Genomic DNA, 26,436 nt, shown 5'->3' with positions numbered 1-26,436 from the left:
CTTGTAGCACTACTTATAATAAAATAATAGTATAATAAATTGATCTACTTCATTATCAATAACGAAGATCTAAATTTCCGGAATTTATAATATTATGCATTTTCCTTAACCCTCTACATTAATCCAATTTGTCTTTTCGTCTAACAAAAAATTATGTAATTTGAAATTTATGATATAATTTATATTATTATAATTATACTATACTAAGTATAACTTTTACTTAGTAAGTAAAAGTTCACTTTCGAGATATTGTAATATACATATTTATGACAAAGAATAAAATAAAATTTTTAAACTGTAGATATATGAGTATATAACTTCAAAGTTACACGACGTTATAGAGGGTTAATGCTTAATATTCTGAACACATAGGTCGTTAACGTACATATCTAAAAAATGAACAATAATTTTTTTTAAGTTATGAATATACGAGAGTAATAAATGAAGAGTGTATACATTTTGAAGGAACACTGCATCATATCGTACTATGTTATTCTTAGTTTTAATATCCTGGTGGTTGATGTTGATAGGGATGTTGTGGTGGTTGACTCAAGTGCCGCTGTAAATGTGTAACTAATTGTGGAGTTGGTTGTTGTCCACCAGCAGCACCTTGCTGTTGTTGTTGTTGTTGCTGTTGTGCTTGCTGTTGTTGCTGTGCCTGTTGTTGTTGTTGTTGCATAGCTAACATTTGTTGTCTCATACGTTGTTGATTTATCGCTTGCTATAAAACGAAAAAATATAAAAAAAAGTCTTCTTATTATAAAATAAAAATAAATATAAGTATAAATAAATATTTATTACTTTAAAATTATATATATTAGCTTTAAATATGCGTATAATATACCTGTTGGAATTGTTGATTTTGTTGTAAACTAACGTTTGTTGTGCCTACTCCAGTTACTCCCACAGCACCTGGTTTACCAGTTGCTTGTCTGTATGGTGGAGCAGGTTGGTTTTGAAGACCTCCACCCATTGGTCCCATAGCATTCATTGTAACATTTGGTGCCTATAAATGAAAATTAAATATAAGTAATCATTTAAATTTATATATTAGTGATTCTCTTTTAACTCTTTCATTACCAACAATGACTATAATTACCCATAATCGTATGCTCGATGTATTTCATTGGTAATTTTAATCATTATAATTTTATATGGATTCGCAAGTTTGGTTATATTAGTTTAATATAACTTGAACGACGTTGTTATAGCGAAAGGTTAAATTAGCTTTAACAATATATTTAATACTTACTTGCAAATAAGGTGGTCTTGTTGCAGCAGGTTGCATTCTTTGTTGTGGCATATACTCTGGACCTCTTTGAGGTCCCATCATTTGTTGTTGATTTGGGAACATCATATTTGGTTGTTGATTCATTATTCCTTGTTGCTGCTGTTGCTGTTGTAATAATTGTTGCTGTTGTTGTGTCTGTTGAGGTGTTTGTTGCTGTTGTTGCTGTTGTTGCTGTTGTGGTATCATTTGTTGTCCTCCATATCCTGCATAATTCTGATTCATTCCTGTAAATAATCACATATTAGAGACATTCTAAATTTTTGTATCATATACTTTTTTAATCTATGATATTTCACCTTGTTGCATTCCAGCATACATTCCTTGCTGCTGCTGTTGTTGTTGCTGCTGTTGTGGTGCAAACATACTTTGTTGTGGATTGATACCTGGCGCACCGTGTTGTGCTCTTAATTGCTGTCTAATAAACTGCTGTCTTTGCATGCCTTGGAAAGCACTTGGACCAGCTACTGGTGCAGGATTAGGTTGTTGTTGAGTACCCATAAATTGATTTGGTAATCGCAAACGTAACATATTAGTTAATGCTTGTTTGGACTGATTATTCATTCCGGGTCTTTCATAACGAGGTCCGCCAACTGGTGTTGGTGGTAACTGTTGTCCATATCCATATTGCTGTGCTGGTGTGTGATTTTGTTGATTTGCATACCATTGTTGTTGAGGTTGTGGAGGTTGCCCAGTGAACATTCCAGATTGCTGAGCAACAGCTGCTTGTTGATTGTTGAATGCCATTTGTTGTAGTTGAGATGGTGGTTGCTAGAAAATCATTTATTATGTAAATTTCAAAATCTAAATGCACAAAATAATTGTTATAATGACTGCACTAACTTGTATTTGTTGTGACACAGGAGCTGTAGGGGTTGCAGCTCCTTTGTTCCTTCTATGACGTCTAGTTTTCATAGCTTTACCTTTTCCATTAGTAGCAGCATTGCCTACCCCACTACTACCAACACTGCCACCAACTCTACCTGGAGAGTCAATGCTCATGGGGGTATCAGCTTTGCCAGGTTCAGATTCCTTTTTGTCTGGTTCCAAATCTTCTGGTGGCAAAGGTGGTGGATCCAAATAATGGCTAGCTGGTCTAATCTGACTGTGTGTATGATACCTTAATAATTTATGAGCATTTTGATAAGTAAGTGGTTTACGTTCCAATCTAACTGCTCTGAACCAAGCCCAAGATAGAGGTGCTGGATTTTTATGGCCTTCTAATAATTCCCATGCAGAAACTCTTTGTGAATCGCATACTTGTAAGCCCTACTCATATATATTTATTATTAAGATAGACAGTTCTCAAAATGAACCAGATATTTGTCATATTTTATATAAATGAGATCGGCTTACCTGTTTTTTGTCAATGCTATCAAAACCAGCGATTTTATTTCCTTTAGTATCTGTTAAACAACCAACTGGTTCACAAGTAATAACTTCCATCGTTAATTTTGGCAACGGTAATAATTGCCTAACATATCGAATACTTGGAGAATTTCTATCACCAAGTTCCTTTTTCAACTTTTTCATTAAATTTTGATAATGCTTTTTATTTTCATCCTTTTCAGACTGTGAATCTGAGACTAAAGTGGAATGTATCAATGTTGCTAACATATCTATAACAGTGGTAAATAGTTCTGAGTTATTGTTTAGATCAATTACTCCATAACTGACTAATTGAACGAGTAAAATAGCCCAATCAGTTGTAGCAGTTGTATTTCGTTGTATTGTATCGAAAACACCACCAACTAAGCTAAATCTTAATTGAAGAGCATCTTGTAAAACTTCTCTTGCTTTGGGATCTTCAGAGCCTATATTTTTCTCTTCTTTGCTGGTATTAAGAAATTGCGATAATTGTGAATGTAATGATGTTAATAAACCTTCTCTTTGATCGTCTTGTCCTTTCAGGCACGTTAATACCAATGATAAGAATGGCTGATGATTAAAAAGTGAAGGTGATTTGGATCTACCTCGTTCACGGCCAGCTGTTTTTGACCAATTACCAGATTCTAATACTTGACCTGCAACTTTAAGAACTCTCCCTTGTACAGCACTTGGTAGTTTAGAAACAAGAGGAGCCACTAACCATATAGAACCTGATCTTCTATCAGATTTGCTTGATAAGGTATTTAATTGAAATACATCTATAGCAGCTTTAGCAACAGTATCCAACCATTGAGAAAGATCGACAGAGCCAGGTGGGAATTGTTTATACATTAATTGTAGATCAAGCCAGGACATCCTAAGACTCCATTGCTCCAAATTTTCCAGGATATTAGTAATATGCGTTTTCTGATCAATAAAAGCTTCAGTTGGTGTCTCAGGATAGCAGATCATATGTAATAATCTTTGTGCCTGACGTGGTGTCAACATATTATCTAATAGCATATCAGGATGACAAAGTTCTTCAGGATTTTGTAAACACCTTTCCAAAACCCATTCTTGACTACAAATTTGACGTAAAACATGCTGAGCAAAGTCCGAAAGACCTTTTACATTTTCTGATGTCATACCGGCACTACTACTAGAGGAAGACATTGCAAGATCAAGCCCAAGATCATCACCACCTCCTAAAATATCGCTAGTTCCTAAAATGTGGCTAATTGATAATTCTCCAGGGCCACTGCTACTAACACCAATACCAACACCAACACTACCAGGTCCACCACCTTTGCTTGAATGAGTCATAGATACATCTGGTTTTTTAGGTGGCTGTTTTCCAGCAGTTGCATCAGCTACTACAAGGATAGCTTTCAGTACCGCTAATACAGGACCCACTCTAATATTATTGTGTGCTGCAGCTAAAAGATGTCTATCGCAACTTAATTTTATGCTGTAGCCTCGTGAATTTCCATTTGGTAAAGGATGAGGACTTGTCCCAACAGAATACAAGGCTGGTTGAGGACATTCAACTGTTTTAAAAAGTCGCAATAATAAGTGGCATGTTAAACGAGCTCCTGCTTCAGCTTCCATGTCAGCATCTCCACGGCCTTCGTTGCAAGCTTTAACTAATGATGGCAGTGCTATATGTACAACGAAGTCTTCCAATGAGAAGCAATGTCGAGCTATAAAAATAAGAAAATAAATTAATAAAAAATTTTTGAAATATTTAATATATTTATATAGATTACATTTAATTCAGTATATTGTAAAGAATTATATATCTGATTAATTTATTATTTTGTAAACTTACCAATTAAAATTGATGTAAATACAGCAAGAGAATTGTGTATGCTTAAGTCTTGCACATCAACTTGGTTTAATACATCAATGTAAAATGCAGAACTATTAGAGGAACAACAAAGTGCCATAAGGACTCCCAGCCATTCTGCATTTAATGCATTACAGCAAGCTGTTAACTCAGCACAAGTTATGGCAATATCATTTAATTTATCATTATCAGTCTCACTACAAACTGCAACTATAGCATTGCATACAAAGCTGTAACGATTTGCTGGTGTTTCATTTAATTGCCTGGCCCATTGTGGTTCTATTTTTCCACCTCGTCTAGGACTAGTAAAAACATCTACCATAAATTGTGAATTATATACATGACTTGAGGGTGTCGGTTGCAATGCACTGTAAAGAGCAGTACGAATTTTTGGGTATGCATTACTAAATGCTTCTACACCATGTGGTTTACTTTTCAACAGTGAGCATGTGGAATACAAATCATAAAGATGAGCCAACACACAACGCTCTGCTGAGCTGCAATCACTTGGATTTGCAACATGTTTTACAACTTTGCATAGTAAATCAAATACAACTGTTGTTTGTTCTGGGGATACTAAAAAAAAAAAAAAAAAATTAAATATTAGACAACATTATTAATATTGTCTATATTAGTATCATTTAATACAAAGATTATGTTTCTTACATAACAAGCAGCAATGATATCTTCTTAATACTCCTACAACATATAAACTTAAACTTGTAGTGTAACTTCTGACAAGTTGACTATTTCTTGCTGTAAATTGGGCCTCAACTTCTGGCAATTCTTTCAGTATTTGAATGCAGACATCTATCAGGCCATAAATATTCAAAGCCAATTCCATTAAATCAAATAGAAAGGCTACATGCTCTTGTACTGGTAAGTAAGATGATCCAGCCAATGCAAATGTATTAAGCATTTCAATAACTTGTGTTGCACATTGCCACGTTACCACATGTTGATCAAAATAACTTAAGTTTTGGAATTTCATTGTTATAGCTTCGAAGTTAAATTCACTGCGCGAGTGCTTCTTTACTTTTCCACCTTCGGCAACATCAATGCTAAATTTTTTACCGAATAATTTGCATACTTCTTTTGTCATTTTTTTAACAACATGTCTAGCTTCATCTCGAACACGACCTACTCCATATAGCAATACATGTCGTTGATTGCAATCATGCTGACTACATGTCTCATCCTAGAAAATGTGTCTGATTATATAAAGCTTTCTACATTAATAAAGCAATGTTTTAAATATTAATTAATCACCTGTGGTAAAGGAAAATGTGTTGTATATAGTAAATGACGACTGTGGCTTGATTGAATTTTTGAATCAATATCGTCATGACCTGTATGTCCAGCCAAAGCATCTTCTTTCGGACTGTCTGGTGCATCCATACTATTTTGTTGGTCTTCTTTAATATGTTGCAACAGCTTGTCTAAGTCATCATCTATTTTACTATCATCATAATCCATAGCTCTACCATGATCTGGTACATCCAATTTAGTTGGTTTTAAATCTATTCCTGGGAAGAGACTATCCTCATCAATTGGTTCTCTATTACTAGGTGTTCCAGGCTTACTTGCTGCTGGGCCTGAACGAAATATTTCGCTTAACAAACTTATGCAATATTTATCCTTTGTACTAATATAGAAAACAACGCGAAAAAATATTAGTAGAATTTATTAATGTATATACCTTGTATAAGATCTCCTCTTGAAATTAATGTACACATATAGGCATCATGAGAAAAAACATCATGTCTTATTAGTTCTGAGAATAAATGAACTAAATTTGTAAATTGTGTCTTTGATTGTGATGTTGTATTATCTAAAACAGGAGCATCTGTATCCAAAAATTTCATTAACAGTGGTTGAAAAATTGGAAGTACAGGTGGATTTCCATTACTCCAAACACTGTCTTTGTCATCATTGTCATTTGTTTCTCCAGTGGCTTCACTTTGTCTTTTTTCTAGCAATTTGGCAACAGCCATTGCTCTATGTTCTCCCCATCTTTCTGCACTTACTGCCCATTCACAAAGAATTTCAACTACAGCAGAATCCTGTTGTGGATTATATTCTGTTTTTGTATCACGTTCATTATTATTATCTTTTGGAGGAGGAGCAAAAATTTTTGCATACAATGTATCTAATGAATTAGTTGAATCCATTCGATCGAAACTATGTCTATCTAGAGCATCTAATGCTGCCAATACTTTAGTAGTTGTCATTCCTGCACTACTTTGCTGCCATTTATCACATGACCAACGTCCCTCTGCAGCTTGTGATCGAGCTTTTATATTTTCTTGAGCAATCTTTAATTGTTTCATTGTAGGATTAGTAGCACTTGCAGGCGGAGTTGGTAAAGCAGCAGGGGGACATGGCAAATAATCTAATGGAGAACCATTTAAGACAGTTGGAGCTTTCCCTTCTCCAACACTATTCCATACTAATGCAGTAGGACATTCCAAAGTGATAACCTAAGAGAATAATATAAAATTTATTTAGATAATTAAGTATATATATATATATATATATATATTATAAACAATATCCCTGATGTAAGTGAAATATTTATCTTGCCTGTATGATTGTAGATAAGCTATATAATACATCTCTATGGTGTGGACAAGTTAAATATTCATTAAAAGCTGCAGTTAATGGATTTGGAGGACCTTGATTTGTAACAGCAGCATCTTTTGTATTATTAACTTCAGTTTTAACAATAGATGGACTTTGTGGATTGCTATTCACCTCTACATTATTACACATATATGCTAATTTCCGACAACATAAATATGCTAAACGCCTAGCTAATAATTCAGACTGTATAAATTCTTCTAGATATTGTAAAGCTAGTGGCAATAGAAGTTTTAAGATACCATCCTCTGATGGAGATGATCTAATTTTATCTAATAATTCTAATATCCATTGGAGTAATTCTTGCCTGTCCAATAAACCCTCTTCAAACATATACTTAGCTAATTGAATACAATATTGCCACTGTTTCATTGCCAATTTATGTTCATCATTCATAACTGCTGCAGTTGTTGATTGAACATTTGAATTTGGTGTAGTTGGTTGAGTATTTATAGATCCATTAGTACTACTACTTGTATTATTGTTAACAGTATTATTGTTATTCCCATTTGCACTTGGTGTAGTATTACCATTACATGAATTATTTGTATTCGTACTACTATTATTAGCATTACTATTTGTGGTATTAGTTGATTGAGTACCCATGTGATAATACTCTTGCAATTTTGATAGTTGATCTTTTAAAAATTTTATCAAGGTTCCTGTCCATTCTAAAAGAAAGCAAAAAACAATACAGCAAAAAAGAATTTGGCTTGTTTAATTTTAATTGTTTTGTTCCTAATCATCATATTCTTACCTGTAGTAGGATCAGGTAGTTGTCTTTTTTTTATCTTAGCTTCTGAAACTGCAACAGTATATGCTGAGCTTAATTTGATAAACCATGCAGCTCTTAACATAGGTACTTGATATTCACATAACATCATAAATATTTCTTCTTTTTTATTAAAATTGGGGGCTTTTTTTGCAAGGGTTACTAATGGTTTACAGCCTGATAAGTCTTTGAACCATGCCTCAATGCCATTTTTTGTTCTAGCAGTTACAGGCCAAAAATTATCTTTAGGATTAATCTGTTGTCTCTTTCTTCCAGTATCAGGCATAGTTGCTAGTTCTTCTTTTTTAGCAAGTATAGCATTAAAGTATGCTCCTACTTTGGCAGCAGTAACATTACAATGTCTTGCAGTGCCAAATTCATCAGATAACTGTGGCATTGTTGCAAATCCATGTTTGACGTTTATAGAGGTAAGCTCATCCTCTTTTTGTTTAGGTTCTTGAGGATAAACATCAGGTGGTCCCAATCTGGGCTTCTTCAGTGGGCGTTTCTCATACAATATTCCCATCATGGTACAAGATAATTATCAAATTATATGGTTGATCATCAACATCGCCAATAGAAAAAAATCAAGAAAATGTATTAAAAGCTTTACGTTTATTTGTGCGATTGCACAAGCTTTATAAACTTCCTTTCTATTATCATATTTACAATTATACAATGCTACACTAAAATATTAACAAACACGATCGCGCGAAAAAAAACCGTACGATCGGTCACCGGAAGAATAATAATATGGGATTTAATAAATATTTACACATAATTGATACCGTAACGTTTAGATAGTAAGAAGTCACAACCTTACGTCAAAATTGTAACGATATAGAACGCCATTGCATGATATGTATGCAGGGTTTTTACCAACGTCACGGTAAGCTAAAAAAGTATCAGACAAGTCAAAAAGAAATTTCGGCCGCTTTCGATGATTCTTTTTAAACTAAACAACACCGAAACATTCTGTTTACGATGTTAAGCGACACGAAAGCATATTCCGGGAAAGGCTTGCAAAATCGTCTGCTAAAATTCATATGCCATAGAAAACAATCCATATAGACGGACATGTTTGTCCAAAAATCATTTCAGATTATTTATAAAATTCAGAAATAAGAGTTTTTATTGGTCGAAGAACGTGCCGAATGAGATATCATATTTTGCATACAAGGTGTATGTCTATGTTTTAATGTTCAGTTATATATTCTAAACAACACGAGATTACTTTCGTTCTGTTCAAAATCTTTTTGTATAAATTGCCCTTGTATTTTATCATTATATTTCTTCATGGAATTATAATATAAAAGATAATTCGTCGTAACGGCATGCTAAATCTTTTAAAGCATGGCGATCAGAACATTTATGCGCCTGGGTGATACCACGAGTAAATGGTACCATTTTTATTTTCATTTCTTTTTTAGGTTATCTATTGTATTTTGTAATATTGGTAAATAACTTTTTAATTTATTATAGTGTTTTGATGTTACCATCTTATACAGTTAAATTACATATACCAAATACTTACAAAAATGTAAGAGGTTTTAGACGATTAAAGAATTCTTTTGAACGACCTGAAAGTCCTTTTACGAGACTTAATACTGAAAATAGACCTGTTCAATTTTCCAAGTTGTTAAAACCATTTGTTTTTACTATTACGGTATGCACAATAGTGATTGTTCTCATAAAATAACTAAATGTAAAATCGTTATTCTTTATAGTACATTATATTCTGTTTATTAGTTTACAGGTGCTACAATAGTAACAACAGCAATTTGGGAATATGAAAGTATTAGAAAGCAAACATATAAAATAATTAATCATTTTAGACAATTTTACAGTGTTGTATGTATTTCTTACTTAAAATTTTAGTCATAATTATTATTATTATTATTATTGTTTACATTAATATAAAGCTTTTATATATATTTAGAAAACAGGATGGCGGAAGGATATGGAAGTATGGTGGAGAAATTTAACAGATGGACAAAGAATGTTCGCGCCTATATGTTTTTTAAATGTTCTTGTATTTCTTGCATGGAGAGTACCCGCATTGCATAGCACAATGCTAAAATATTTTTGTGCCAATCCTGCTTCTAGTGAGTAATTAAGTAAGGTATATATTCTTTTTTAATTGTTTTGTATAAATCAGTTAAATATAATTCATTATTTTTTTTTATTCAAGGTGCATCATGTTGGTCCATGATATTATCAATATTTTCACATTATTCTTTATTACATTTAGCTGCAAACATGTATGTATTGCATAGTTTTAGTACAGGAATTGTAGCATCTTTGGGCAAAGAACAATTTTTGGCACTTTATTTAAGCAGTGGTGTCATTTCTAGTTTTGCTAGTCATTTCTATAAAGTTGTATTTGGTTTACCTGGTCTATCTGTAGGAGCTGTGAGTAATATGTATTTTTGATAAATGAATATTACTCGTAATATTTTAAAATTAATTTCATTTATATTAGTCAGGTGCAATCATGGGTGTTCTTGGATTTGTCTGTACAGAGTATCCAGATACTCGTTTAGCTATACTTTTTCTTCCTATGTTCACATTTACTGCGAGTATGGTAAATTAACGTTCAATGTATTTATAACATATATTTCTTGCAAAATATTGTATTTATTTTTTTATTTATATTTTATAGAAAATTTTTTTGATTTTAGGCAATTAAAGTAACAATGACTCTAGACTTTACAGGCTGCGTATTAGGATGGAAATATTTTGATCATGCTGCACATTTAGGTGGTGCATTGTTCGGAATGCAAGTGTTATTTTGTTTAATATTCATATACATTATGTGTTCGACAAAAATCTTCAATAATTATTTCATTTAAAATTTCTTATTTCTTTCTATTGTGTATAGATTTTGGCAAGCTTGGGGCAATGCTAATATTTGGCGAAAACGGGAGCCAGTATTAATGTTTTGGCATGAATTACGAAATCCACGTAAATCACAATGAATATCAACTTTTATAAGGTGATGCTTTTGTTATCAAACAAAAAACGTAAGATATTAGATTCAAATTAGATTATAAATTTGATATACTTCAGAAGGTACGGTCATGAAAAAAAAAAATTACAGAATGTTAACACGTTTAATATATTTTTATTGTTAACAATTTTTATGTATATTATAAGAAAACTATAAAGAGATGGAGAGAAAAAGGCAAAGAATAATGAGTATAATTTATCTGTAACTTTGTTCAATTGAAAAAAGTCATACATTAATTCTTTTGCAGTTTACTTTATTTTAGTATACTAATTTTAATTTTATTATACTAATTTAAAAGAATTATTTATTAGTAAAAATTGATATAAATTTTAATAAAAAATATTTTTAATTCTTTAAGTACTTCATATGATGTTTAATATGATCTTCGATAAATGTAGCTATAAAATAATAACTATGATCATAAGCTTCTTGAAATCTTAAAACCAAAGGTAATCCAGCATCTTTTGCAGCATTCAATAAATTTTCAGGCAATAATTGACCCTGTTTTAAGAAATTATCTTCTTTCCCCTAAAATTAATATATTTTTAATATTTGTTTTGCTTATTTTTGTGCAACATTAAATTTTTTACATTTGATTTAGTTAAACCTGATCTATTAAAATATCCAAAGGAGGACCATTGTATTTTTTAGCTAATTCTGTAGCATCCCAGTCATTCCATGAGACATTGTCTTCTGTTTCTCCAAAATAGTTAGAGAATGCTTTTTTACCCCACGGACACTGAATTGGATTGCTGATAGGAGAAAAGGCAGAAACCGATTTGTACATACCTGGATTTTTAAGTGCACAAATCAGTGCTCCATGACCTCCCATACTATAAAAATGATTAATGTTATTAACACTATGTAGAAATAGCAATAATTTTTATGTTTATGTCATACCTGTGACCCATTATAGACTGTTTATCAGAAAGTATCGGAAATTTTTCATTAATGAGTGATGATAATTCTTTAGTAATGTAACTGTACATCTTATAATTCTTTTTCCATGGCTCTTTTGTTGCGTCCACATAAAATCCTGCTCCAATTCCTAAGTCCCAACTGTCAGAATCATCAGGAATATTTAATCCACGAGGACTAGTATCAGGTACTACTAAAGCAACACCACATTCTGAAGCATATTTTTGAGCACCACCTTTTTGTATAAAATTTGCCTCTGTACATGTCAGTCCTGATAGAAAATAAATAACTGGGACTGAAACTTCTTCCGCTTGTGGTGGAAGGAAGATACCAAAGTTCATTTTACAGTCGAGAACGGAGCTACAAAATATTAACAAAATATTATTTTCAGATCCATTGTCACATAACCTTACATTTTTATCTTAATTTATAATACTACCTCTCATGCGAATAAACTTTTTGCCATCCTCCAAATACTTTATTATTAGATATTTCTGTGAGTTCCGTCATTGATGAAGATTGTTGCACCGTCTAAAAGATAATAATTGAATTAAATCGTTAAAAAAAAATTCTTTGGAAATAATTACAATACGCAATTGTGTACAAAGGTTAAATAAGTATGTAATCAATTTCTAAACTCGCTTTATTTCTTTATTCTCGATTCCTTACGATTTTCTGATCGAAGACGTCACAAAAATTTATTAGCAACTTTCGACATACACTATAATTGTAAAGTGTATTGTACACCAATGGAGAAAATATTATTCAAAAAATGTTCAATACTGATAATGCGCTATTCTACTAATTTCAAAGCAGAACGTTCGCATTCTACGTTAATCGCACATTCTATTGCAAAATGAGAAAAAAGAATCGTATGGTTTATTTAAAATATAAGAATATTCCGTTCGCGTACATTTCTATACTTACTTCCATGACTGCTGTACACTGCAGTTGTTTTTTCCTTTGCTTCCAAAAATTTCTTAAATTTGCTCCAGTCCTTTTTTTTTTATATTTACAAAGCTGCCCTTTTGGTGACGGCATTTTTTTTCTTCTTCACTTTAATTACTTTTTATATTGCATATTTATAAAAAATATCTCGACGCTATTCATACGATGTCTATTCGACGAATGAAGATTTTTAAAATAACCAATCGTTTCGCAATCATTTGTTTTATATTTTTCTCAGGCGCTTTTCAAGACTATTCATCATCCCTGGTTTTATAATAGTTTACGTCAACAATGAGAACAGACTTAATTCTTGACAAATTATGATGAAAAACAAGTCTTTTTTTAAAGAAATTTTAATCTAGGATCCCGCTTTTTCGAATTTTTGAAAAAGCTTTAAAAAAAGAATGGTATTTCTTCGAGAATATATTATGCATAAAAATAAAGCTTTTTCAAAAATTCGAAAAATCAGTGTCTTAGATTAAACCTTTATCTTTAAAGTAACGTTTTGTTTATCAAAATTGGTCAAAAATTATGCCTGGACTCATTGTTGGTGTAAATGTTGTTTTCGTTATTTTTCGTGTAGAAAAGTTTTGTACAGTAACGCCCTTTGAAATCTACGGCAAAAAAGAAGGAACTCATACCTCCACTATAGATTTTCATATCACGAAATATTGAAAATACATCATTGAATAATACTGCTGATGCTGATGATGTTGATTTTCTAAGCTATTTCAAATGCAAAAAAAAAGTGCTTTTCATGATATTCTCATAAGAAACTAGAAAAAGATGATGAAAAAGATGAAAAACAGCCTTAAGAAATGCAAATTTAACGATGACTCTACTTGTATATTATAATTCTTTTAAAATCAAATCAAATTGAACAACGTTCAGTGCATTTTGAAAGAAAGCAAGAAAAATCGATAGTATACAATAAAATCTATGAACCGTACCGCATTTCATCTGATTGGAAGGTTTCGTTCTTCCGTAAAAAAAAAAAAAAAAAACCAGTATATTTTTAACGTAATTGAATTTAAATCAATAATTATCGCGAGATCTATTTATTATACACATTTCATTATCTTTTTCTTTACCGGCATATTGGTAAGTTACCGGCAGATTGGTGCATATGAAATATCGGATTTTCTTTAAATATGAACGTTTATCTCCCTGTTTTTGTTATGCTTTTGTTTTTGACATAACCTGATTTATAATCGTACTGTCCATTGTCAGAGTCACATTTTAGCAAAGAAGATTTTCTCAAAAGTATTCCCTTTTGTTATTTGCTTTGAATTTTGCACCGATATGAATTCAACCGATATTCGTGTAATTTTCTTATGAGTATAAACTTGGTAATAATGCTGCAAAAGCTGCACGCAATATAAACCAAACGTTTGGGGAGAATACTATGAATGATCGAAAAGTGCAGCGTTGGTTTGAAAAATTTCGGTCTGATGATTTTTCCCTGCAAAATGAACCGCGTGGAAGACCCGAAACGTCTGTGAAAAATGATAAACTACTCATTCCTTCGTAGGAATGACTACTCTGGAATGACAATTAGCCGAAAAGTATTGCCAGTACATTGAAGAAATGCATGAAAAATTGAAAATTATATGCCTATCACTTGTTAATCGGCATTGCCTAATACTTCCCCACGACACGCTCGGCCGCATACATCGTACAAAACAATTGCGAAATTAAATGAATTAAAATATGAAATTTTGCAGCACCCACCTTATTCACTGGATCTTTCGCCAATCGACTTTTATTTATTTAAAGATTTAGAACTGTTTTTACGGACTAAACAGTACGAAAATGAAGACAGTCTGAAAAATGCCATATCAGAGTTCATTGATTCTAAAGATCAGAATTTCTTCAAGACAGGCATCGATGCATTAAAATCTCGTTGGGAAAAGTGTATTGAAGTAAATGAAGTATATTTTGATTAAATAAATAGCTTTTGGAAAAAGATATGCAGTTTAATATATTCATTTAAGAATCCGACATTTCATTCGCATTAATCTAATATAATGAATATTCCTGTATTTTTCTAAATATTCATTTTCAAATATCCGTATCTTTATATATTACGTAATTTGACATTAAATTATTTCTATTGAAAATGAAAAATTCTTAATCCTTAATTGTTTCCTTTAAATGTTGTAAAAATAAAGGATATGGCATATGCATATTAAACAGTATTTATTTTACCTCCATGTACACCTTTGATCAGTTCCAATTCCAGTGTTCCTCATAATTGCCATCTTTTATTTATTTCATGATTGATATCAAATGTTCCTTTAAAGTGTTTTTAGGAATCAACAAAGAAAGAGAAAAACACATCATAGAAATCAATACCTTAATGATAAACCGATACAACGAATTAAACTTTAACGATCCTTTCGCACGAGACGATCGATTGCACCGATCGATTGGTGCAATTTATTGTAAAAACTCGTTAATGACATGGAATTGGCTACTTCGTTTTTTTTTTTTTCATACGAGGCAAATAAAGTTAACGAAGTGTTTCAACTCTGACAGTTACTCACTACACAAGTTGTTTTCTCAAGATCGTAGTTGCGCGTACTAAAGATGCGGCATTATTTTCAATCATGCCATTCATACTAAGCGACTGGTCGACGCATTAACTTTCTGTTTCTCAATCTTACTTCAAAACAATACGCAGAAAGAGAGGGGGAAAAAAAAGAAAGCGACAATACCTCTTCATTCTTCGGCGCCATTATGACAAATAAAAAAACAAAAACAAATAATAAAAAGAATTACGCAGTCAATGAGATTAGTTGCTATTTCGATTCCACAGATCGATGACTGACAAATTACAACGATTCGACCGTTTCTTGTGAAAAGGTCCTAAATGTTCCAATGACAGCGACTAACATATAAAGCGCGAATAATTGAGTGTTATTTTTTCATGGCGCGATACAACAAAGGTCCGACGAAAATGAAAAGGTAATAGAAAATTTATGACATCGTTTAAGATAATTACAAAGATGAAGAGATAAGATTTACAATAATGTAACAAATGGAGATTATTTCTTCTATTGTATTTGTTATACGTTGTAATTATGATTTTATATAGACACACATATGTATATATAGGATATGAGTTTGTGTGTGAAAGGCAACAGGTATGAAAAAGACAAACCTTTGAAAGAATAAACATCGCTATGAGTTTAATTGTAAGACAATGGAGTCGGCTTCAGGGAATTGCAGAAATCCTTAGGTTTTCTTTTTTTTTGTTTATAAAAATTTAAAAAAGAAAAATAATCATCAAGATCATAGTTTACAATCACATCTTCGTTATACCTGAAAACATAACTTCTTTCATAAATATCATCTTGGGAGTTCGATTGAGATAATAATAAATTTCTATATATATATATATATATATAGAAAATAATAAACATTATGTTATTCTGAATAATAATTATCATTGATGAATTATAAATAATGATATAAATGTCTAATTAAATTTATTCATTATATAAACAATTGTTTAAAAATTTTTATTCCATTAAAATAACTTAATGAATAAAAATTTAGACGCAACGTGCTTCATTTTCTCGATACGGAGTAGTGTAATACAAGTATACTTAAATACATCAAATCTGTACAATATATTCAAGGATTTACACCATAAATTCTCCTGATTGCAATTTTCGTCTGATTTTGGTGACGAAAGACTCATTTGAAAGATAAACATTGTTTATATGAAATTATTGTTACAGATTTTTGAAAAGATATTAATTTCTTTGCCAAAATTATATCTAAAAAATAAATAATCTTTAAGAATAATTTTCACACAGGTAAAAGCTTATTTTGAAAATAGTGGCAGATTTTAAATATAAAAACATGCAATTATATCGACGCGTAAGTATAAAAAAATAAGTGTACATTTAATATCTTCATATGTATTATAAAATAAATAATTGTAGAAAAATATAGGAGATTAGATATATGTATGTTATCACAGATGAACGTAATACATTTAAGAAAAAAAAAAAGAAAAAAAAATAGAAAAAAAAATTAAGAAATATTATTTTCATATAATTATTGAATAATTGTTTCTTGTAATAGTTTCTAACCTATTATATATTTTTTTCAAAAGTTGTTTTTAATTATTTTATTTTTGCATAATTATGTGTTTTCTACGTCTTTTAAAATATCTTAAATTATACAATAAGTCAATATATAAATAATAACAAAAGTATATTTAATATACAAAATATATTTACATAATGAAAAACATGTATATCCATAATTCTTTATATAATTTTCTAAATCTATTTCTTTTTTAGCTTTTTTAGTTCATTTTGTTGTTTTGCTGCATCACCAAATATTTCTTTCACTTTACGTTTGCGTTCTGTATCACTCTTAATTTGTTGTTTAATTTGTAATTTGGATAAGAATGCTCTGTCTTTTCTTATTTCACGAATAGCACCCTTCATTTCTTTTTTATATTTATGAAGTAATTTTTCTCTTTCTGCTTTTTCTTTAGACATAGGCTTATGTTTTTTGCCATCATATCTATAAATAATATAAAAGAAAATAAACAATACACGTAATATATATAATTATAATATCAAAATGCAATTTTTATTTATTTACTTAGAAAGTAAATAGAAAAAATAGAATACGTACACTCTTTCAATATGAGGCTCATATTGCCTTAATGGTTTTGGTCTTTTCTTTTCACGAATAATATATTCAAGCTTTTTATTTTTTAAGTCGATTAATTCTCCATTTAAGTGTTTTATATGCTCCTTTAAAGTTGAAGGATATCCATTGCATGGGTTTTCTTTTAATAACTTCATAATTGGTTCGAATATAGAATATGCAGATTCTAATTCTTGAAGATGATTTTTAAATTCAGTAATTAAATTTATTGCAGTAAATAAAACTCTTATTCTGTAATCATTGTCTATATCTTCATTTACTAAATCATATGCTTTCATAATTATTGTATTTAAATTCATTTCTAAATCTGTTTTTTCCTGATCAATTATTAATAAATTACTTGATTCACCAATACTTTTAAAAGGAGGAATCACCTTAATTCCTTTGATCAAAAGTTTTGGCGTAGCCATGTATATTATTCCACGTAGAAAATTGATCGCAGATGGAGCAAATCGTTTACTTAATACTGTATACTAAAAAAATTCATTTTTGGTTACAGTAATAATATAATACATATATATATATATATATATATATATATATATAGTTATATAAAATGTATAAATATAATTAGTATTACATACCTCTAACATAAGAGTACATATAAAGAGACCTTTTGATATATCTCTTCTGTTTTTAATACGACATGTCAGTAATATTTGTGACATAAATATAAGACAAGGAGTAACAATTACATGTCTAAAGTCAGATGTTGGGAATAATAGTGATACCAATTTAAAAATAATAAGCTGAAAAGAAGATAATTTAAAATAATTATTTTAAATTATAATATAATTATTTCCATTATTTAATATTCTGAAAACATACTGTATCTATGTTGGGATATTGTTTCTTATTCTTTTCAAATTCTTCATGTTTTTCTTTTATTATTTCAACTATACAATTCTTAGTATTTTCTGGATTTATATGTGCAAGATCATATAGATAAGGACATAACCTAAAATATATAATATAATAAAAATTTAATTAATGTTCTTAATAGAATACAATATTTACTATATATATATATTTTACCTATCAAAAACTTGAAAAAAGTTAACAATGTTTTCTACATCATCGTTTTCTATATTATTATTAAGAATATATTTCATTAGAAATATAAATAATTTGGATAATTTTTCTTTGTTTTGTTTATCCAGAGTCCAATGATTGCATTTTATTATGCGATCTACAATAACTGATTGATAATCGGAATTTTGATTTTGTAATAATTTTTGTAATTCTTCAAAATTTTCTGGTATTTTATAAGTATAAGGCAATTCTTTTCTAGCTTTTTCCATGATTTCTTTTCTTTTTAAAAGATCATTTCTAATTTCTTGTTTTCTATCTATACTGACAATTTTGTCAATAACTGGTTCATTATTTGCTTTTATTATTGACTTCAACTTATCATTTTTGATATTAATTGATTTTTCAGTATATATATTATTTCCAAATCTAATACTTTTTTTGTCAGATATTTCCTCATCTTCGCTAGAGGAGTCAGATTGTTTTAAATCTGATAAGTCATCTTCTGAGGAACTTTCACCTTCTACATTATTAGAATCTGACTGTACATCCGAATTTTCACACAAATCTGTTTCATATTCTTCTTTACTTTCTTCATGTTCATCATTTATTAATTTTGATTCTTGATTAATTTTATTTGTCTTATCAATTTTATCATTTACAAGAGATTTCTTCATTCTTTCTACTCGAATTTCTGTTTGTTTTACATTTTCATTAAATTCAGAATCATTACTATTGCTAGTATCGTTTGAGCTTTGACTAATATCATCATTAAATATATCATCGTCATTACTTACTCCATCATTTTTAATTTCATCAGATATTTTCTCTACAAAAAATCCATCGTCAAGATCATCAGCTGATTTATGTTTTAGTTCTGCATTTGAATCTGATATAAATCCTTTCATTCTTGCTAAACGATCAGCTTCAAGTGCTTCTAATTTTTCCTTCTCTTCTTTAATAATTTCTTCCTCAGATTTTAATCTGTCAGTAGGATTGCCTCTTGCTTCAAATTTTAATTCACGTACAGCCATATCATAATCATCAACTTTTATTTTATCAACAGGATCTTGATTTGGTATTTTACTTGCTGATACTATAGGAAGAAGATCTTTCCATTGAGTATCTAGTTTTTCTGTTAAATCTACAGTTTCTTCACGTATCTTTTGCTTCTCAGCTTTTCGTTTTTTGGATTCAGCAATAAGTTCAGCAATCAGATCTTTTCTAGATATAGTTGAGTCTGATTTTGATAGAATGCCGCCTCCAAAATGTGATTCAACAAATTTTTTATTCAGTTTTCCATCTCTATTTTCATCATCACTAAATTCATCATCACTTTTTGGATCATCAAATTTTTCTATTTCTTCAAGAGTTTGGCCTCTATGCGTCAGCACTTCTTCGTCATTCAAACTAAAAATGTTTTTCTTCTTATGAGCTTTTATACGTTCTGCTGTAAATCTTGCCATAGCTTTTTCTTCTGGTGTCATACGAAAATTTTTTTCACCTATGCGTTTATCTAAAAACACATTGTCTTTATTTTTTAATTTATACTCTTGAAACAGAGTACCCTTGCGTTTACTAATAGCTTTAGCACGTGATATACCAGGCAAACCTCTGTCTGCTTTATTCCTTCGTCCTAAAACATTTTGTTTGTCTTTATTTATATGTATTTCGAAGGGATTTAAATTTTTCTTTTTTTGTTGGTTATGTTGTAATTGCGCTTTTTCAGACATATTCATCTTCTTTGCTTTCACCATTTTAAATATTTATAATTTTCAGACGAAATGAGAAGCACAAAGACGTCAAAATAAATATAATATTTTTCACATATAAATTCTTTACATTAATTCAAATAAACAAAGTTTTAATAACCTATGTTAAGATAATCGTTTAACAATAATCCACGTGTTTTTATTTTTATCTGCCCGGTCTGTTATTGCTGCATAGTTACCACATATGTTATCAAAGATTGACCAATCAGAGTACAGCACTGAACAGCCAATTATATTTCAGTATATTTTTAGTACTAATGAATTTTATGGTTAAGGAAGCGCGCGAGTCGTATCATATTGCTAATCCTGGTTCAGATTTTTCTACATTAACTTTTTGCACTCGAGAGGTGACTCTCACTCACCACATGATTTAATGCCGCAACTCGAGTGGTGACTCTCGCTCACTACTTTGTTTGATGCGGCAATTCGACATACGGCGAGAACTGTTTATGTTTTCTTTCTTTCATGTGGATTCCTAAACTCTTCCTATATAATGTTACGAAGATAACATAATTTCCATTTCCCAATGGAAGTAATGTTTTCTTATCTGAAATTAGTGTGCAATCCTGAACCGGACTCTATTTTCGGTCTTAGTTCGAACTTGAAAACCATGGCAAAAGGATTATAAAAGTTGAAGTTTCTGATGCCCATAAGCATGGAACTTAGTAATGAAATAAGCTCAAGTGAAGATGAATTTGAAGTAACGTTGCTTAACGAGGAAATTACATCTATACATAGAGAGCTTGACGATAAAGAGAACACGAGCAGTGATGATGATGATAGTAATGAAGTAAGTGGTGTAAGAAGACGAAAGATCAGAATAATAAACAGTGAATGTGACAGCGATAGTGATACTGCAGAAGATCCACAATCGGACAGTTCTGAATGGATTAGTTGTACAGAATCCGAAGAAATACCCTCGAGAATACCGTTCATAGCCGGCGACACTCCTGCTGGACCGCACATACTCCTAGACAAGAAAGAACCGTTGGATTTTTTCAAACTATTTTTTACTAATGAACTCGTGAATGAAATAGTTACTGAAACAAATAACTACGCTAGAAAAAAGTTAGAGAACAAGACGCCATCACAGTACTCAATATGGCGAGCTTGGCACAGTGTAACTATCGAAGAAATGTGGGCATTTATTGGAGTCATAATAAATATGGGGACAATGCCGTTGGCGAATTTGCAAGAGTATTGGTCACGGAATGATATAAGTTATATTCCTTTTTATTCAAACAAATTTACCAGAGACAGATTCAATCAGATTTTTTGGATGCTTCATCTAAAAACAATCCCAACACGAGATACTGGTCCAAGAACACGTTTACAACTAATAAGCTGCTTTCTTGAATACATAAATTCTAAATTTTTAGAGTATTTTACACCGGGAAAAGAAATTTGTGTGGATGAGTCAATTATCAAATTCAAAGGTCGGATTTCCTTTATCACTTATAATCCGAAAAAACCAACCAAATGGTGTGTTAGAGTTTACACAATGACAGACTCAAATACTGGGTATATCTGTGGTATTCTTCCTTATTATGGAAGTTTTACAACGGAGAAATTGATAAGGCCCGATCTTCCAATATCAGCAAGAATACCGCTGCACCTTTATACGATGCTGCTGAAGAAAATACCTGGTACTCAAGGACACCATATGTTCACCGATCGGTATTACACCAGTTTTATCTTGGCTGAAGAATTATTCAAACTGAAATGCCACTTGACAGGAACAATCTTAACGAATAGGAAGAATTTGCCAAATCAAATAAAAAAAACAAAATTCCGCAAGAAATCGACAGTAGCATACCGCAAAAGAAATACTTTAGTTTTAGCATGGAAGGACAAGAAGGTTGTCACATGCTTGACCAATTGGAGTAATGCAGGAATGAGTACTGTAAAAAGGATTTTACGAGATGGTATTGAAATTAACGTCAAAAAGCCTAATGTTGTAATAAATTATATAAAATATATGGGCGGTGTCGATCGTACAGATCAATATGCTTCAACATACTGTTTCTTAAGAAAATCCTTGAAATGGTGGCGTAAACTATTTTTTTGGGGTCTGGAAATTTGTGCAATTAATTCATATATTCTTTATAAAATCACTGAAGAACAGAGAAGACAACGGCCGCTTAAACACTTGCGGTATGTGAAAACCTTAGTTCAACAATTAACTGGAGATTTTCATCAAATACGTGATCGAGCTTCAATTTCAACCTCCAATTCCGAAAAGATCCGCCTGAATGGAAAGTTGCATAACATTCTAACAGGAGTTAGGAAAGATTGTAAAGTCTGCTCTCAAAGAAATAAACTCGGCAAAAGACATCAAACAACATATTATTGTGATACTTGTCCCGAAAAGCCGGGCATCCATCTCGGCAATTGTTATATGAAATATCATACAAAACAAAATTACAAAAACTAATATTTTAGAAATTATCTTCGTAAAGGTCTAAAGATATATAAAATGTTAAAATATAAAAGTTTTATAGGATAATTTGTGTGTGTAATTATTTCAAGTTAGAGGTAAAAAATTCACCAAAAGTGCTACAAAACATCTCGAGTTGCTGATTCGTCCGCGCGAAAATGACGCCGATTGCAAAGGGTTAATATCAAAGAACTCTATGCTACCACGGTTTACTATAATCGCTCGTCACGAAATCTTTCTTGCTTGGCAGCGTCGATCAAAGTCAAACTGTGAATTATCAAAATTTTTGTAGAAATATTAGGTTGGAAACTATGAAACGGGCGTTTTTTGTTTAGTCTGTGTTCAGCTGCGACTGAGAGAGATACATTGTAACGTGCGCTCGATATTTTAATTTATAAAGCTTAAAGATATTCTTTTTACTCATTTTGTAAAATTTTTTCGTGTTTGTATCCCATTTTTATTTTATTTTTATCCTAAATCAGATGGAAACAAAACGCGATTTACATCTACTCTTTTTGTACGAGTTTAAATTAAATCATACCGCAGCTCAAGCTTCAAGAAATATTAATCAGGCATTCGGAGATGGATCCACCAATGAAAAAATGCTCGATATTGGTTCCAAAAATTTTGTTCTGGCAATTTGACTATCGTCAATGAGCCTCGAGGAAGATCACCGGCTCATATTGATAACGAGGAATTAAGGACTGTGGAATCCGATTCACATACAACTAGTCAAACACTTGGATCTAAACTGGGAACTAGTCATACAACTGTGTTAAAACATTTGCGTGCAATACATAAAGTCAAAAAATTGTACTCATGTGCCGTACGAATTGACGCAACTGCAGATGATCGAACGCAAAAGCAAGTGCGCATCTTTGTTGCTTCGCAATATACGATTGCCATTTTTACACCAAATCATCACTTGTAATGAAAAGTGGATTTTGTATGATAATTGAAAACGATCAAGCCAATGGGTAGATAAGAATACACCCCCAGGATACATCCCGAAACCGAGATTTTATCAAAAAAAAATTATGGTTAACACCAATTATGGTGGAATGCCCAAGGAGTGATCCATTATTCCCTTCTACAACCAGGCGAAACTATAACAGCGATGTCTTATTGATATCATACATGAGAAACTTATGAAAAAACAATCAGCATTGTTTAATCGGCACGGCGCAATATTACTGCATGATAACGCACGATCACGTAAAACTTCAATTACTGTTGACAAATTAACTTCTCTACAATATGAAATTTTACCACATCCTTCATATTCACCCGATATTTAAGCTTTATAAATTAAAATGTCGAGCGTTACAATGTATGTCTTTCAGTCGCAGCTGAATACAGACTAAACAAAAAACGCCCGTTTCATAGTTTCCAACCTAATATCTCTATAGATTAACGTTGGAACGAAGAAGAAATATTGATACTTCGAAAAATCTGGTATTACTGACTTTTCCATTTCCACGTGCATTTTGTATTTAAGAAATTTGGTGCCTTACTCTTTATGAAAGCGTAACATTTCATTAACATACGAATCTATTTAAAGTTGCAAATAAAATTAATTTTTAGAATTACATTTTAAATCGAAACATTTTAGATCCGTATATTTAAATCGATCGATCGTAGATCACTCTTTAAAAATATGCTTTGTACGAAACATTGATGTATATATTCAGCTTAAATAAGTTTATATTTAAGTGATTATTATATTTATGAAGGTATTTAGTAGTAGAACGTTCATATATAGATACTTATATATGAAATAAATTTACCTGTTCTGTAAGAATTACAGTGCTAGAAGCTACTGGTAGTCCCTCATCTATTATTGCTTTAGCTGGAAGAACGATGAAAATGAGCAAATATAATACAAGCCCCGCTATCCATCCATAGTCCCATACTTTTAAAGCAGTTGCTGCGTTAAATAATATCATAAATTATAAGTATAATTTTAAAGAAATGTTTAGCGATACTTTTTTAATAACAAAAACCAATTTTATTGTTACATAATGGTAAAAAGTGAAGACGTTTGTGCGCCCAAATATAGAACGGAATGTAAATTCCAAGTGTCGTTAATGTCATTAAAGACCAAATATAAAGGACTCTTGAAAATTTTCCGAAACTCCATATTATGATATTCATTCCGACATTTATTCTAAAAATAAAATAAAAAAATGTATATATCTACCGACAAATTTATTATGTTGACTATATTTTATTTATATAAATTTGTACTACAATTTTTATCAAAATTCAATGAAATTGAGGTATAAATGATCATGCTTACGATCCACTATCCATAATATCGTATGTAATAGTATTCATAAAAAGTAATATTAGTATCGTTGTAAATATATTATATACCGTCCGCACATGTTTGTTGGTGTTAAAAAGATCAGTTAGTAATGAATTTCTTTCAGAAAATTATTTTTCTGGTAAGATACTTTCCTCTAAGATGAATTACTCCTATTTTTCGTGTAAAATATTAAATCTCTTAAATAATGATTTTTTAATATTTAAATGATTTAAAGAGTTTATATAGAGAAAATACAGATCTTAATAATCATTCTGATTATAAGTGATTTAAAATTATCGACAATGAGAGAATTATATATATTCATAATGTAAATCCACCGTATGAATTAGAGACTTTCAATTATTGTTGTATTCGTTCGGTGTTTCTATTTTGCGATCTTTTCATTTAATCGATGATGTGCTTTTTCTTATGTGGTTTCTCCTATAGGACTATTCCACTCTATACTATTTCAACTATTATTACTATTACTACTACTATTACTACTACTGATAATAATAATATAATATAATATAATATAATATAGTAATAATAATAATAATAATAATAATAATAATAATAATAATAAAAATGTACTTAAATATTTGTAACATTTAAATATTATTTAATACATTTTATATATATGAAACCACCGTAATTATAGTAAAGATAATTAGCTTCGACTGATCGTGATTAACCGTTTGCGTATCACGAGCCACTTTCGTACTCTTCAGATTTTGTGTCGAAAAAACCCAGGGCATTTATCCGAAACAGACAAGTGACGGTCCACCCGAAATTTGTCGAAACGCGCTCAGCCTTTCAGACGCATGTACGTCGCATCGCTATCAATAAACTAATTTGTTTTTATTGTTACTTATTTTAAATTAATAGAATAGGTATGTATATTATACATATATATTTTTTCATTCATAACTGAATTTGGTATAAAAGAAACAAACAAAAGACGGCCCCGTTGTTTATCGCATTGAACATGACAAGCACTATCGCACTCTTCGGCTTTTTTCGAAACGTAATTGAAATAGTGCTATCGTGGGTAGCACTATTTTTTGGCTTTTTTTCGATATGTAATCGAAGAAGCGCGATCGCGCTTCTTGGCGTTTTTCGAGCATGTTTTGTTAAAACCCTCTGGTACGCAAACGGTTAAGAAACATTGTGCAAACAAATGTATAATGATCATAAGGTAGTAAGATAAAGAGAAACGATAGAGGATGAAAACAAAAGAAACGTTTTGTACTTTTATTCATATGTCATTTATATTAGATATATTTTTCGATGGGCGTTCATGTGTCGTAATTATTAAGAATTTTATTTGTGAGTGTCGCGCGTCAAACGACACGTAAAATTTTTCTTTTTTTGTTATCGTAAACTATCATTATATGTGTCATGG

General features: G+C 30.7%; 5 protein-coding genes across 10 annotated transcripts; 1 reads left to right on the top strand and 4 right to left on the bottom strand.

Annotated features, from left to right (window-relative positions):
• Positions 1 to 502: 502 nt before the first annotated feature.
• Positions 503 to 8,969, bottom strand: kto (mediator complex subunit kohtalo). Of its 2 annotated transcripts, none has more exons than XM_035881749.2 (12): positions 7,900 to 8,969; positions 7,086 to 7,813; positions 6,202 to 6,982; positions 5,772 to 6,097; positions 5,169 to 5,700; positions 4,485 to 5,078; positions 2,645 to 4,356; positions 2,132 to 2,557; positions 1,588 to 2,059; positions 1,253 to 1,515; positions 845 to 1,006; positions 503 to 721 (listed from the first exon to the last, which is right to left on the bottom strand). In XM_035881749.2, exons 1-12 carry the CDS (start codon positions 8,441 to 8,443, stop codon positions 503 to 505), a joined length of 6,759 nt encoding a protein of 2,252 aa, XP_035737642.2. In that variant the 5' UTR covers positions 8,444 to 8,969. The 2 variants fall into 2 exon arrangements, with proteins under 2 accessions (XP_035737642.2, XP_035737643.2); XM_035881750.2 differs by having other exon boundaries at positions 5,772 to 6,028.
• Positions 8,970 to 9,098: 129 nt separating this feature from the next.
• rho-7 (rhomboid family intramembrane serine protease rho-7) lies at positions 9,099 to 11,134 on the top strand. 2 transcript variants are annotated; one of them, XR_004840170.2, is made up of 8 exons: positions 9,099 to 9,314; positions 9,397 to 9,580; positions 9,664 to 9,765; positions 9,854 to 10,019; positions 10,106 to 10,326; positions 10,397 to 10,515; positions 10,596 to 10,693; positions 10,796 to 10,839. XR_004840170.2 is itself a non-coding variant. In XM_035881764.2 (8 exons), exons 1-8 carry the CDS (start codon positions 9,268 to 9,270, stop codon positions 10,890 to 10,892), a joined length of 1,017 nt encoding a protein of 338 aa, XP_035737657.1. In that variant the 5' UTR covers positions 9,101 to 9,267; the 3' UTR covers positions 10,893 to 11,134. The 2 variants fall into 2 exon arrangements, 1 of the variants encoding a protein (XP_035737657.1); XM_035881764.2 differs by having other exon boundaries at positions 9,101 to 9,314; positions 10,397 to 10,498; positions 10,796 to 11,134.
• Positions 11,135 to 11,168: 34 nt separating this feature from the next.
• Positions 11,169 to 15,343, bottom strand: LOC118448472 (S-formylglutathione hydrolase-like). Of its 4 annotated transcripts, none has more exons than XM_035881765.2 (6): positions 14,999 to 15,343; positions 12,770 to 13,404; positions 12,282 to 12,373; positions 11,825 to 12,202; positions 11,532 to 11,757; positions 11,169 to 11,452 (listed from the first exon to the last, which is right to left on the bottom strand). In XM_035881765.2, the coding sequence occupies exons 2-6, from the start codon at positions 12,881 to 12,883 to the stop codon at positions 11,270 to 11,272; spliced, it is 993 nt and encodes a 330-aa protein (XP_035737658.2). In that variant the 5' UTR covers positions 12,884 to 13,404; positions 14,999 to 15,343; the 3' UTR covers positions 11,169 to 11,269. The 4 variants fall into 4 exon arrangements, with proteins under 4 accessions (XP_035737658.2, XP_035737659.2, XP_035737660.2 ...); XM_035881766.2 differs by having other exon boundaries at positions 12,770 to 13,054; XM_035881767.2 differs by having other exon boundaries at positions 15,011 to 15,343.
• A 1,703-nt stretch (positions 15,344 to 17,046) lies between these two features.
• l(3)07882 (Nucleolar protein 14 homolog l(3)07882) lies at positions 17,047 to 20,465 on the bottom strand. Its single transcript, XM_035881751.2, has 5 exons — positions 18,521 to 20,465; positions 18,314 to 18,443; positions 18,070 to 18,234; positions 17,450 to 17,958; positions 17,047 to 17,335 (listed from the first exon to the last, which is right to left on the bottom strand). Exons 1-5 carry the CDS (start codon positions 20,269 to 20,271, stop codon positions 17,092 to 17,094), a joined length of 2,799 nt encoding a protein of 932 aa, XP_035737644.2. The 5' UTR covers positions 20,272 to 20,465; the 3' UTR covers positions 17,047 to 17,091.
• Positions 20,466 to 24,181: 3,716 nt separating this feature from the next.
• LOC118448402 (sterol O-acyltransferase 1-like) lies at positions 24,182 to 25,155 on the bottom strand. The gene is made up of 4 exons (XM_035881608.2): positions 25,023 to 25,155; positions 24,742 to 24,890; positions 24,511 to 24,650; positions 24,182 to 24,274 (listed from the first exon to the last, which is right to left on the bottom strand). The coding sequence occupies exons 1-4, from the start codon at positions 25,058 to 25,060 to the stop codon at positions 24,182 to 24,184; spliced, it is 420 nt and encodes a 139-aa protein (XP_035737501.2). The 5' UTR covers positions 25,061 to 25,155.
• Between the last annotated feature and the right edge of the window lie 1,281 nt (positions 25,156 to 26,436).

This window comes from Vespa mandarinia, chromosome 5 (assembly GCF_050613455.1).
Source record: "Vespa mandarinia isolate Hongniang chromosome 5, ASM5061345v1, whole genome shotgun sequence".
In the NCBI taxonomy this organism is placed as follows: Eukaryota; Metazoa; Arthropoda; class Insecta; order Hymenoptera; family Vespidae; genus Vespa; species Vespa mandarinia.
Note: the sequence above shows the minus strand (reverse complement) of the source record. Positions and strands in the feature narration are given on the sequence as shown.